The 13,054-nt window shown below is 42.0% G+C and overlaps 1 protein-coding gene across 3 annotated transcripts in view; it reads left to right on the top strand.

Moving 5' to 3' along the window:
* Positions 1–13,054, top strand: part of LOC126484184 (ATP-dependent RNA helicase DHX30-like) — a 317,910-nt gene that overhangs the window by 212,605 nt on the left and 92,251 nt on the right. For all 3 annotated transcript variants that reach the window (XM_050107597.1, XM_050107596.1, XM_050107598.1), the window contains one exon: positions 2,529–2,737. In XM_050107597.1, coding sequence (XP_049963554.1) covers positions 2,529–2,737 — 209 coding nt within the window. The remainder of the gene's footprint in view (positions 1–2,528; positions 2,738–13,054) is intronic.

Genomic DNA, 13,054 nt, shown 5'->3' with positions numbered 1-13,054 from the left:
GTTGTTGTTGTTGTTGTTGTTGTTGTTGTTGTTGTGGTCTTCATTCCAGAGACTGATTTGATGCAGCTCTCCATGCTACTCTATCCTGTGCAAGCTTTTTCATCTCCCAGTACCTACTGCAACATACATTCTTCTGAATCTGCTTAGTGTATTCATCTCTTGGTCTCCCTCTAAGATTTTTACCCTCCACGCTGCCCTCTAGTACTAAATTGGTGATCCCCTGATGCCTCAGAACATGTCCTACCAACTGATCCCTTCTTCTAGTCAAGTTGTGCCCCAAATTCCTCTTCTCCCCAATTCTGTTCAGTACCTCCTCATTGGTTACATGATCTACCCATATAATCTTCAGCATTCTTCTGTAGCACTACATTTCGAAAGCTTCTATTCTCTTCTTGTCCAAACAACTGTGTTACATTGAAGAAACTTCTTAAATAATTTATAATAATTATAAAACATCATGTTCCATCACCGAGAGTTGCCTAATAAATTATTCTTTATTACAACCAGTTTCAGTCCTCAGATCATCCTCTAGACTTTAGTTTTTGAAAACAGCTTACATGACAATATTAAACAATGACGTCACATAGCACAAAATCCATTGTAAATCACTGCTTTTAAGTAATCAAATACATTATGTAAGTGTTTGGTACATTTTGTTATTGACAATGCAGTGCATTTTATTATTAGACAACAATGACTTGTGATGGATATTTTTAACAGCTCTTTCCAGTGGAACAGTGATGGCTTAAAAAAAAAAAAAAAACACTCTAAGGAAAAAAAAAAATGCACTGCAAAGGAATTATCCGAATGGGATAGAAATCAGTAGATGTGATGTACATACACAAAAAAATTAATGCTTAAGTTTCAGAAAAAAATGCATGATGAATTCAAGAGAAAGCGCTCCGCAACTTGATCTAATCAGTAATGCATTTGTCCACCTCTGGTCCTTATGGGTGCATTTCTTTGGCTTGGTATTGATGGATAGTTTTTGGATGTTGTCCTGAGGGATATCGTGCCAGATTCGGTCAAATTGACACATTAGAGCATTGAAATTTTATGAGCTGATTGGAGCATCGTGCCCATAACACTCCAGATATTTGGAAAGAGATTTGGTGACGTTGCTGGCCAAGGTAGGGTTTGGCGACCACAGAGACAAGTGGTAGAAAGAATGAAATTGTAATTCTGCAGAGGAGTGTACGCTGATATGAAACTTTCTGGCCGATTAAAACTGTGTGCCGGACTGAGACTTGAAGTCAGGATCTTTGCCTTTAATGGCAAGTGCTCTACCAACTGGGCTACACAAGCATGCCTCATGGCCCATCCTTACAGTTTGAAAGGTAGGAGACAAGGTACTGGAAGAAGTAAAACTGTGAGGGCAGGCCATGAATTGTGCTTGGGTAGCTCAGTTGGTAGAGCACCTGCCCAGGAAAGGCAAAGGTCCCAAGTTCAAGTCTCGGTCCAGTATACAGTTTTAAAATATCTGGGAGTTTCATCCAGGAGAAACTCTCACCATGTGCAGCTGGATAGTATATGCTGAAATGTAAGCCCAGATAGCTTGCCATAAAGAATGCCACAAATGAAAACCAAAGAAGTCCAGCTATGAAAATAAATGGTGTCCCAGACTATCAATCCTGGTTGTCAAGCCATATGGCGCATGACACTCGAACTGGTATCCCACTGCTGTCCAGGGTGTCTCCAGACACGGCGTGATATCTCATTGAATGGAGTAGAATTGTCTTCAATAATGAGGCATGCTTCGAATTGAGCCCTGATGGCCAGCAAAGGTGCCCTGGGTAGCAGTAGGATACCTACCTATCATCTACCATATGGCCTGAAAACTAGGATCGATGATCTGGGGTGTCGTTTCTTTTCGTAGCAGGACTTCTTTAGTTGTCATCTGTGGTGCCCGTACAGCGCAGTGCCCTCATGGCAACCCATTCTGGCCTTACATTTCAGTAAGATAATGGCCACCCAAACAGAGCGAGTTTCTACTGCTCGTCTTTATGCTTGCCAAACCCTACATGGCCAACAAGGTCACCAGATCTCTCCCCAACTAAGAACATTTGGAGCATTATAGGCAGGGCCCGCCAACCGCCTCAGGATTTCGGTGATGTAATGCACCAATTGGACAGAATTTGGCACAATATCCTCAGGAGTACATCCAACACCTCTGTCAATCAGTGCCTAGCCAAATAACTTCTTGCATGAGGGCCCGAGGTGGACCAACATGTTATTAACTTGTCCAGTTTGTGAAGATCTTTCTCTTGAAATAAAATCATCCAATTTTTCTGAAAGTGTGATCATTTGTCTGTACATGTACATCACATCTTCAGATTCCTGCCCGAATCGGATAATTCCTTTGTGGTGCCCCCCCCCCCCCCCCCCTTTAAAGTGTACTTATGAGTTGTGGGAGCACCACATTGACAAAATTTGTAATAATATATGTGTGTTGTCTGTTCCATAATATTGTTGACATATTTTCATGTTGTTTCTGTGATTTAAATAGTTTCGCTTCTCTCTTCCTTCAGGGGTTGGTTAAAAATCAAAAAGCAGCACAATTCTTATCAGAGATGCCTGAACCACCGAGTGAAGATGCAATTCAATTGGGTGTGTCAGAATTAGTTGCCATAGGAGCTCTAGATGATGATGAAAATTTGACAGCTCTTGGTAAACGAATAATGAATTTCCCAACACACCCTAAACTTTCAAAGGTGCTGGTCAATGCAGCAGTATTGAGGTATGTGAGTATTAATATATTTCACAACATATAAAAGTGAAAAGGAGCAGTAGTTCACTTGCATGGTAACACAGCTGTGATTAGTATGTCACAATCGTATAACTGGCAGAAACTACACATCATTAACTAACATATCTCTACATCATTAACCAACATATCTCTACATTCCAGAACCAGTGATCATTCATTGTATATTTCCCATTTCAGTAGGACACCCCTCTTGAAGTAACGGGTGATCAAAAAGTCAGTATAAATTTGAAAACTTAATAAACCACGGAATAATGTACATAGAGGGGTAAAAATTTACACACATGCTTGGAATGACATGGGGTTTTATTAGAACAAAAAAAGGTTCACAAAATGTCAGACAGATGGCACTGGACAGCAAAACGTCAGTGACTGCGCGTGACAATCATGTATAAAAGGAGCTGTAATGAGAGAGAGAATCAGATGCACCAGCAGTCGTAGCATGTTGACATTACCTGAAAAGGTGCTTTTAGTGAAGCTGTATTATCAGAATGGGGAATGTGCTAGTTCAGCGTTACGATTCTATTGCCATAGGAAGGGGATTCGAACGGGTAAAGGTCCGTTGACAAATACAGCTGTGGCGAGAATGATTTCGAAGTTTGAAGCCATGGGTTGTTTAGATGATAGACCCCGTAGTGGCTGACCGAGCACAAGGCGTAATGCTGCTGAGACAGTTCAGGAAGAAATGGAGACTGTAGTGGGTTCATCTATGCACGGGGAAAAGTCAGCGCTCGTGCAGTCGCACATTGCACTGGCATTCCATACACTACTGTTTGGTTGGCACTTTGCCGTACCCTCCGATGCTATCCGTACAAAATCCATCAGCATCATGAACTGTTACCTGGCGATTTAGTAAAGCGGAGGGCATTTGCGATGTGGGCGTTTCAAAAGGTGGCGGAAGATGACGATTGGTTCAGTAACGTGTTGTGGACCGACGAAGCTCATTTCAAGCTCCGAGGGTCTGTCAATGCCCACAACTGCAGAATTTGGGCTACCAAAAATCCTAGAACTGTCATGGAAACTCCATTGCACGACAAGAAAGTCACAGTATGGGTTGGATTTACCACATCTACCACCATTGGGCCTTTTTTCTTCGAGGAAATGCGTGATTCTAGTTTTGTAACTGCTACCATAATGGGTGAGAGGTACGCTGATATGTTACAGAATCGCATCATCCCCAGCCTGGCTGATAAACACCTGCTGGAACGTACAATGTTTATGCAGGCTGGCACTCCACCCCATATTGCTAGATGCGCGAAAGGTCTCTTGCGCGCATTGTTTGGTGATGATCGTGTGCTCAGCCGCCACTTCCATCATGCTTGGCCTCCCAGGTCCCCAGACCTCAGTCCGAGCGATTATTGGCTTTGGGGTTAACTGAAGTCACAAGTGTATCAAGATCGACCGACATCTCTAGGGATGCTAAAAGACAACATGCGACGCCAACACCTCACCATAACTCCAGACATGCTTTATAGTGCTGTTCACAACATTATTCCTCGATTGCAGCTATTGTTGAGGAATGATGGTGGACATATTGAGCATTTCCTGTAAAGAACTTCATCTTTGATTTGTCTTACTTTGTTATGCTAATTATTGCTATTCTGATCAGATGAAGCGCCACCTGTCGGACATTTTTTGAACTTTTGTATTTGTTTGGTTCTAATAAAACCCCATGTCATTCCAAGCATGTGTGTCAATTTGTACCCCTCTATGTACATTATTCCGTGATTTATTCAGTTTTCAAATTTATACTGACTTTTTTTATCACATGGTATATAAAAACCATTCCAGTATAGAAATAATCTCAGTAGGGAACCTGCTGCGCAGTCCGTACTTCCTTCTGCGACCATGTAGAAACAGAGCCCGTTTCTTTAACCTATTATGGTGTAGATGGCTCTGCATTAGAAAAAAACAGGGCATGGTGGATATACTGTACTTGTGACCTACCACTAAATATTTAAATTTCTTGAAAGTCTGTACGTCTGCAACCATTTCTTTCTCTGCAACAGCGTAGTTCTTTCCGCTGGCACTGAACAGTCTATTAGCATAAGCTATCATCTGCCCTTCGTCCCCCTTTTCAGTTCTAATTAAAAAGATCTGTGGCGGTATGTGGTCACAAGCTGTCATCATGAAATCAGCTGATAGCTCACTACATGTCAGTTGAGTTCGTGCATTGCCCACTAGGAGTGCTGACGTGGTTAGTCCTAGCCACAGCACATCGACATTCCGTGATTTTCAATTATCGTATTTTAGATGATTGCGTTGTTGGCTACTTTAAGAGATTCTTGCTCTTAATGTCTGTCAATATATTGTTTCCTCCAGTTTATGTTAATTATATTTTAATGTTTCCTTGTGATTCCTGAAATTTGGAAGCACTATAATTACAGAAATAAAGTGCACATGCACAACCTCACACTGTGATTTGCACAGGTTGAGGCAAGCTTCCTTTGTGCAGGTGTGACGTCTTGATTCCACCAAGTTATCTTTAGCAGTTAGTCAATTGGATCATTGATATACTGCTGAAGTGCAAGATATTGTAACTTCACCATGCGAACAGAAGTATACTGGAAACTCAAAACGGAATTAATATGGCAAGTTTTGACTTCACAAGAAGAGAGAGTGTAACAAGAGGACACTAGGGCAAGAAACTGTCACAATACCTCCGTCACTTGAGGAGTAAAGTTGACGCATGCATGGTCCCAAGCACATTACTTCGTACCGTATGAAGCAGAGATTGCCAGCTCAGGTGAATGCTAGTATTGCATCACAAGCAGATATGCCACTTGATGCCACAGCCAACATGGCCGACCATATTCAAGATGCAGTTGTGTCTACCTCCTGTTCTGACCCAGTGACTGCATGTAAGAGCACTTCAATGGGAACCAGACCTGACTAAAACAGTCTGTTGAATAAAGGAGGCACTGAACAAACAGCAGAATGACAGCTTCTTGAGCAAGGTTGATGCCGTCGGTAAACAGAGGAGTGAGCCGATCAACAGCCAGCACTTTGGAAATTGCGGAGTCACTCTTTATCAAACGCATCCTCCTCTGCCAAAGCACAGTCAGCGAGCATATGTTAGTATCACCAGTGATTTGGAGACCAAGCAGACAAATGTAATCTGCTATGTGCATGTCAGCCATGAGCATCAGACAGAGGTAGATGCACCAGGTCATCTTTCTGTATGTCTATTCATAACATATTGCAATTCAGGGTTAAAGTTTTTATAGATATGGGATCTAATCTCGGCATTCTAACCCTGGATAAACTACACAAATACTGTCCGGCCATTGTGCTTAGACAGTCAGCTGCTAACAGCTCTGCTGTCATGACACATGGGTGGAGCACTTGGAACTGGACCTGGGACTGAGTTCTGCTTTGGTATGGAGCTTTATAATGGCATATGAGCCTATCATCGACACAGACCTCTTGCTGAATTATCTTCTGATTCCCAATGTCACCACTGCTCAGCTACTGGACACTGTCACTGGAATGTCCACCACTGGCTTCTGGTGTGACACTGCTGCATAGGACACTAAGGTGACCCAGGTTATAAGAAGTGGGTAGGCTAAGCTGCTCAACCAGTTCCCTGCTCTCACGAAGCCTCTAGGAGTTCTGCAGTAGGTATGTCATGATGCTGTGCATTACATAAATATCACGGCAGGTCCCGCAGATTCAGAGGATTAGCTCCCAACTGGTACACAGTCACTAAGTCAAGAGTTTGATACTATGCTAACCAAGGCAATCATCCTCCCATCCTAAATGCCATGGTCATCACATTTGCTTTTGGTCCCAAAAAAGAACAGTGCATAGTAGCCATGTGGCAACTACCATGCTTTAAATGCTAGAACAATCTCAGACCATTATCCAGTGTTCTACTACAAGACTGTAAACATGCATAGTGTGAAAAACAGGTATTTAGCATATTAGATTGCTCCCAAGCATACACACAAATCCTGGTTGCTGAGAAAGACATTCCAAAGACTGCAATTATAACACCTTTAAGTTTGTTAGAAAGTTTGTACGTGTCTTTCGGCCAGAGAAACGTCATGTAAACATGGCAAAAGTTCATTGATTCAGTGTTATGAGGATTACCATGTTGTCTTGCTTACCTGGATGACATTTTCATGTTCTGAACAGTGCCACAGGAACATAATCAGCATTTCACTGAAGATTTTTAGCACCTTAACGTATATGGCATTTATAAATGGTGGGCTCTATGTGGTTCCCAAGTCATGCAGCGACCGTAAAACATAAAATTACCAAATATGCAGCAACCAGTCGCAAAATCATGTTTTATTTATTCACTTTTGCAAATCGATTTCAACTGATTAACAGCCATCATCGGTGCTTTCAACCAACGTGTGCCCTGAGTAGTAATACTGTCTTAAACAGAGGTCAAACATAGTTAGCTGTTGTACGAAGTAGAAAATGGGGTTCACACCTCACAAAATGGAGTTGACATCTTCTCGTTGACAAAAGCAGCATCCTGTAGAAAGTGGATTGTGTCATGTTTTAGACCTTTGTCGTACAGTTTTTCATACCGTTTTCATTTTTTATTCATATATTTTTTTTATTTTTTGAAATATTTTGTTTCCCAAGCTTTGAATGATAAATGACTGTGTGTGTGTGTGTGTGTGTGTGTGTGTGTGTGTGTGTGTAACATTTCAGTATTTGTGGGTCAGCTTGCATCAGAAAAGAATGCAACAGCTTTGACAACCATCCCAACCAAAACAGTTCATGAATTATGTTTCTTCCTCTTGGACTTCTTTACCACTGATAAATAAAGACTATAGTCCTCTTTTTTATTAATGCAAATATTTTTTTCCCCCATATGGAGTTGCTAGTCTCCCATTGCACTCCCCCCAGGAGGCAGATAGGGGAATGCTCACCAGATACGGTGGGTATCGGGGATATAAAATACCCAGGATGGGCCAAAACTAGTGGCTGCTGCCTTGTAGAATGATATTGGCTTATTAAAGGCTAAAGGAAGAAAACCTTGAGTATAAATTACGTGGTCCCCCATATTGCTTCACATCTGCTATACAGCGAGCTACCTAAATTTAAGTATTAACTGTGTTGTTCTTATTGTCACTTCTTTTTCCACATGTTTCTGCTTTTAGGAAGTTTTAATTTTCGAGTACTAGTTATAGTGTTCCATAGATTTCGTGTTTGTTTTGAATAAAGTCCAGAGACAGGTAGTACTTATTTTCATTGTTTCCAACAAGAAGTGTCTAGTAACCACAGTTCGGTCAGCTATCAGCTGCCTTTAGTGAATTAGCAGTCTAGTTAAAAGTTAATTAACTCTCTACAGTAAATTGTTGATTTCTTAGGATGGATAGGATGTGTGACTGCTGTGTACGGATGCAGGAGGAGCTGGCCACTGTTCGCGAACAGCTGAACATGTTGATGGCCGTGGTCAGCTGTCTTCAGGCTGCTGCCTTGGAGTGTAGCAGCAGTGTTGAGTCTGGCGCATCGAATGGTACACCCCAGGTGTTACATGCTTCACCCAAGGTCCCTGCTGTTGAGACATCTTCACGGGTACCGAGCACGGTTGGGCCACCCTCTCCCCAAGGGGAGTGGCAGGTTCAGAGGTGTTCGCATCAGTGTGGAGGCCGGCCGTGTGGCATCACATGCTCTGTCTTTGAGTGGACATGCGGCTGCTCCTTCAGCAAGGTCCAAGCAGGCACATGGGGGGGAGGAGATTATTAGTGATTGGGAGCTCCAATGTTAGGCGGGTGATGGAGCCCCTTAGGGAAATAGCGGAAAGGTCGAGGGAGAAGGAAAGTGTTCACTCTGTCTACTTGCCAGGGGTCTCATCAGAGATGTGGAGGTGGCCTTGCTGGCGGCGATAGAGAGCACTGGGTGCACCCAACTGCAAATTGTTGCTCATATTGGCACCAACGACTCCTGCTGTGTGGGTTCAGAGGTCATCCTCAGTTCATACAGGCGGTTGGCAGAGTTGGTGAAGGCGGAAAGCCTCACTCGCTGAGTGGAAGGCTTAAACCAGAGGCTCAGATGTTTCTGCAGAGATCTGGGATGCAAATTTCTCGACCTCCGCTATCGGGTGGAGAAATATAAGGTCCACCTGAATAAGTCAGGCATGCACTACACACAGGAAGCACCTACAAGGGTAGTGGAGTACGCGTGGAGTGTACATGCGGGTTTTTTAGGTTAGAGAATTCCCTCCCTAGGCCCGACAAGATGCCTCCTGAGAAGCAACAAGGTAGTAGTAGGCAAAACACTACAGGGAATAACAGTATTAATGTGGTAATAGTAAACTGCAGGAGTGTCTATAGAAAGGTCCCAGAACTGCTCTCATTAATAAACGGTCACAATGCCCACGTAGTACTAGGGACAGAAAGTTGGCTGAAACCAGATCTAAACAGTAATGAAATTCTAAACTCATATTGGAATGTATACTGCAGAGACAGGCTGGACAGTGAAGGGGGAGGCGTGTTTATAGCGATAAAAAGTGCAACAGTATCAAAGGAAATTGACGGAGATCCGAAATGTGAAATAATTTGGGTGAAGGTCATGGTTAAAGCAGGCTCAGACACGGTAATTGAATGTCTCTATAGGCCCCCTGGCTCAGCAGCTGTTGTGGCAGAGCACCTGAAGGAAAATTTGGAAAATATTTCGAATAGATTTCCTGACCATGTTATAGTTCTGGGTGGAGATTTTAATTTGCCAGATACAGACTGGGAGACTCAAATGTTTATAATGGGTGGCAGGGACAAAGAATCCAGTGAAATTTTTTAAGTGCATTATCTGAAAACTACCTTGAGCAGTTAAACAGAGAACCAACTCGTGGCAATAACATATTAGACCTTCTGGTGACAAACAGACCCAAACTATTCGAAACAGTTAATGCAGAACAGGGAATCGGTGATCATAAAGCAGTTAATGCATTAATGATTTCAGCCGTAAATAGAAATATTAAAAAAGGTAGAAAGATTTTTCTGTTTAGCAAAAGGACAAAAAGCAGATTTCAGAGTACTTGATGGCTCAATATAAAAGTTTTGTCTCAAATGCAGATAGTGTTGAGGGTCAGTGGACAAAGTTCAAAACCATAGTACAATATGCATTAGATGAATATGTGCCAAGCAAGATCATAAGAGATGGAAAAGAGCCACCATGGTACAACAACAGAGTTACAAAACTGCTGTGGAAGCAAAGGGCACTTCATAGCAAACATAAACATAGCCAAAGCCTTGCAGACAAACAAAAATTACACAAAGCAAAATGTAGTGTGAGGAGGGCTGTGCGAGAGGCGTTCAATGAATTCGAAAGTAAGGTTCTATGCACTGACTTAGCAGAAAATCCTAAGAAATTGTGGTCTTATGTCAAAGCAGTAGGTGAATCAAAACAAAATGTCCAGACACTCTGTGACCAAAATGGTATTGAAACCGAGGATGACAGACTAAACGCCGAAATACTAAATGTCTTCTTCAAAAGCTGTTTCACAGAGGAAGGCTGCACTGTAGTTCCTTCTCTAGATTGTCGTACAGATTACAAAATGGTAGATATCGAAATAGATGACAGAGGGATAGAAAAACAGTTAAAATTGCTCAAAAGAGGAAAGGCAGCTGGACCTGATGGGATACCAGTTCGATTTTACACAGAGTAAGCGAAGGAACTTTGCCCCCCTTTTGCAGCAGTGGACAGTAGGTCTCTAGAAGAGTGTAGCGTTCCAAAGGATTGGAAAAGGGCACAGGTCATCCATGTTTTCAAGAAGGGACATGAACAGATGTGCAGAACTATAGACCTATATCTCAATGTCGATCAGTTGTAGAATTTTGTAACACGTATTATGTTTGAGTATAATGAATTTTCTGGAGACTAGAAATCTACTCTGTAGGAATCATAATGGGTTTCGAAAAAGACGATCATGTGAAACGCAGCTCACGCTATTCGTCCACGAGAGTAAGAGGGCCATAGACCCGGGTTCACAGGTAGAAGCCGTGTTTCTTGACTTCTGCGAGGCGTTCGATACGGTTCGCCACAGTCGTTTAATGAACAAAGTAAGAGCATATGGACTATCGGACCAATTGTGTGATTGGAGTGAAGAATTCCTAGATAACAGAATGCAGCATGTCATTCTCAATGGAGAGAAGTCTTCCGAAGTAAGAGTGATTTCAGGTGTGCCGCAGGGGTGTGTTGTAGGACCATTGCTATTCACAATATACATAAATGACCTTGTGGATGACATAGGAAGTTCACTGAGGCTTTTTGCAGATGATGCTGTGGTGTATCGAGAGGTTGTAACAATGGAAAATTGTACTGAAATGCAGGAGGATCTGCAGCGAATTGACGCATGGTGCAGGGAATGGCAGTTGAATCTCAGTGTAGACAAGTGTAATGTGCTGCGAATACATAGAAAGAAAGATCCATTATCATTTAGCTACAATATAGCAGGTCAGCAACTGGAAGCAGTTAATTCCATAAATTATCTGGGAATGGGCATTAGGAGTGATTTAAAATGGAATAACCATATAAAATTAATCATTGGTAAAGCAGGTGCCAGACTGAGATTCATTGGAAGAATCCTAAGGAAATGCAATCCGGAAACAAAGGAAGTAGTTTACAGTACATTTGTTCGCCCACTGCTTGAATATTGCTCACCATTGTGGGATCCGTACCAGATAGGGTTGATAGAAGAGATAGAGAAGATCCAATGGAGAGCAGTGCACTTCATTACAGGATCATTTAGTAATCGTGAAAGCGTTACGGAGATGATAGATAAACTCCAGTGGAAGACTCTGCAGGAGAGACGCTCAGTAGCTCGGTACGGGCTTTTGTTGAAGTTTCGAGAACATACCTTCACCGAGGAGTCAAGCAGTATATTGCTCCCTCCTACGTATATCTCGCGAAGAGACCATAAGGATAAAATCAAAGAGATTAGAACCCACACAGAGGCGTACCGACAATCTTTCTTTCCACTAACAATACGAGACTGGAATAGAAGGGAGAACCGATAGAGGTACTCAAGGTACCCTCCGCCACACACCGTCAGTGGCTTGCAGAGTATGGATGTAGATGTATTGGGGGTTCTGCAGTGGGTCAGCTCCTCACTCACATGAAAAAATTACAATGCTAAAAAGCCTAATAATATGCTTTGGAAAAACTGGAACTGGACAATGAACAGGCAAAGAAAAAAGGGAAATGACATTTGGATGCTGGAATGTGCAAGTTATCCCCACAAATCTGACTATATTACCAACAGAACTTGACAGTTTCAAAATGGATGTTTTGCTCTGTGAGACCAAGAGGAAAGACAAAGGAGAACAACAACTTGGTAATTTTGCACATATTTGGAGTAGAGTCTCGAAAGTGGCAAGAGCCAAAGCGAGAGTCTCCATTATGATAAGGAAAGCATGGAAAAAGAGAATGACAAATTGGAGCTTTATTAACCAAAATATTATCATGGTAGAAGTGACTCTGTTTGACAGAGAAGTTGTAATTATTGTTGTATAAGCACACACAAATGATACAAGGGACTAGGAGAAAGTTACTTTCTGGATAATCCTTAGGGAGACCATAGAAAAAATCCCGAGGAGGAAAGAACTGATTTTCATGGGGAATATGAACGGGAGAGTAGGAATTACAGAATCGTGCCCAGTAGTGGAATAACAGGGAGCGACAGAATATGACGACAATGGAGAACGACTGATTGAAATTTGTGAACAGTTTGAGCTGAAAATTACTGACAGATTTTTTAAACACAGTGATACACACAAATATACTTGGCAACAGAATATGAGAGAACTTCATTCTATAATAGATTATATTATGGTTAGACATTTGAGTAGTTTCAACACAGCAGATTTTAGATCTTATGGAGGAACCAGTGTGGATCGGACCATTATTTAGTAAAAATGAAGAGTTTTTGGCCATCGAAGAATGATTCTAACAACATTAAAGCAAATTGTGCTGAGAAAGCTGAAACTCTGTACTTCAATATTGACAGTAGTCTAAAAGCTGAAAGTATACGACCATTCTTTTCCACCAGACTGGAAAAAACATCAGAAGAATCATTTGAAAGAAGTACAGAGGAAATGTATTGTTATCTTGGTCTTCAGTCTAGAGACTGGTTTGATACAGCTCTCCATGGTACCCTATCCTATGCAAGCCTATTCATCTCCAGATAACTACTGGAACCTAAATTCTTCGGAATATGGTTGGTATATACACCTCTTGGTCTGTCTCTATGATTTTTACACTCCATGCTTCCCTCTGGTACTAAATTGCTGATCCCTTGATGCCTCAGAATGTGGCCTACCAATCGATCCC

The sequence above is a fragment of the Schistocerca serialis genome, chromosome 6 (genome assembly GCF_023864345.2).
Source record: "Schistocerca serialis cubense isolate TAMUIC-IGC-003099 chromosome 6, iqSchSeri2.2, whole genome shotgun sequence".
Classification (NCBI taxonomy): Eukaryota; Metazoa; Arthropoda; class Insecta; order Orthoptera; family Acrididae; genus Schistocerca; species Schistocerca serialis.
Note: the sequence above shows the minus strand (reverse complement) of the source record. Positions and strands in the feature narration are given on the sequence as shown.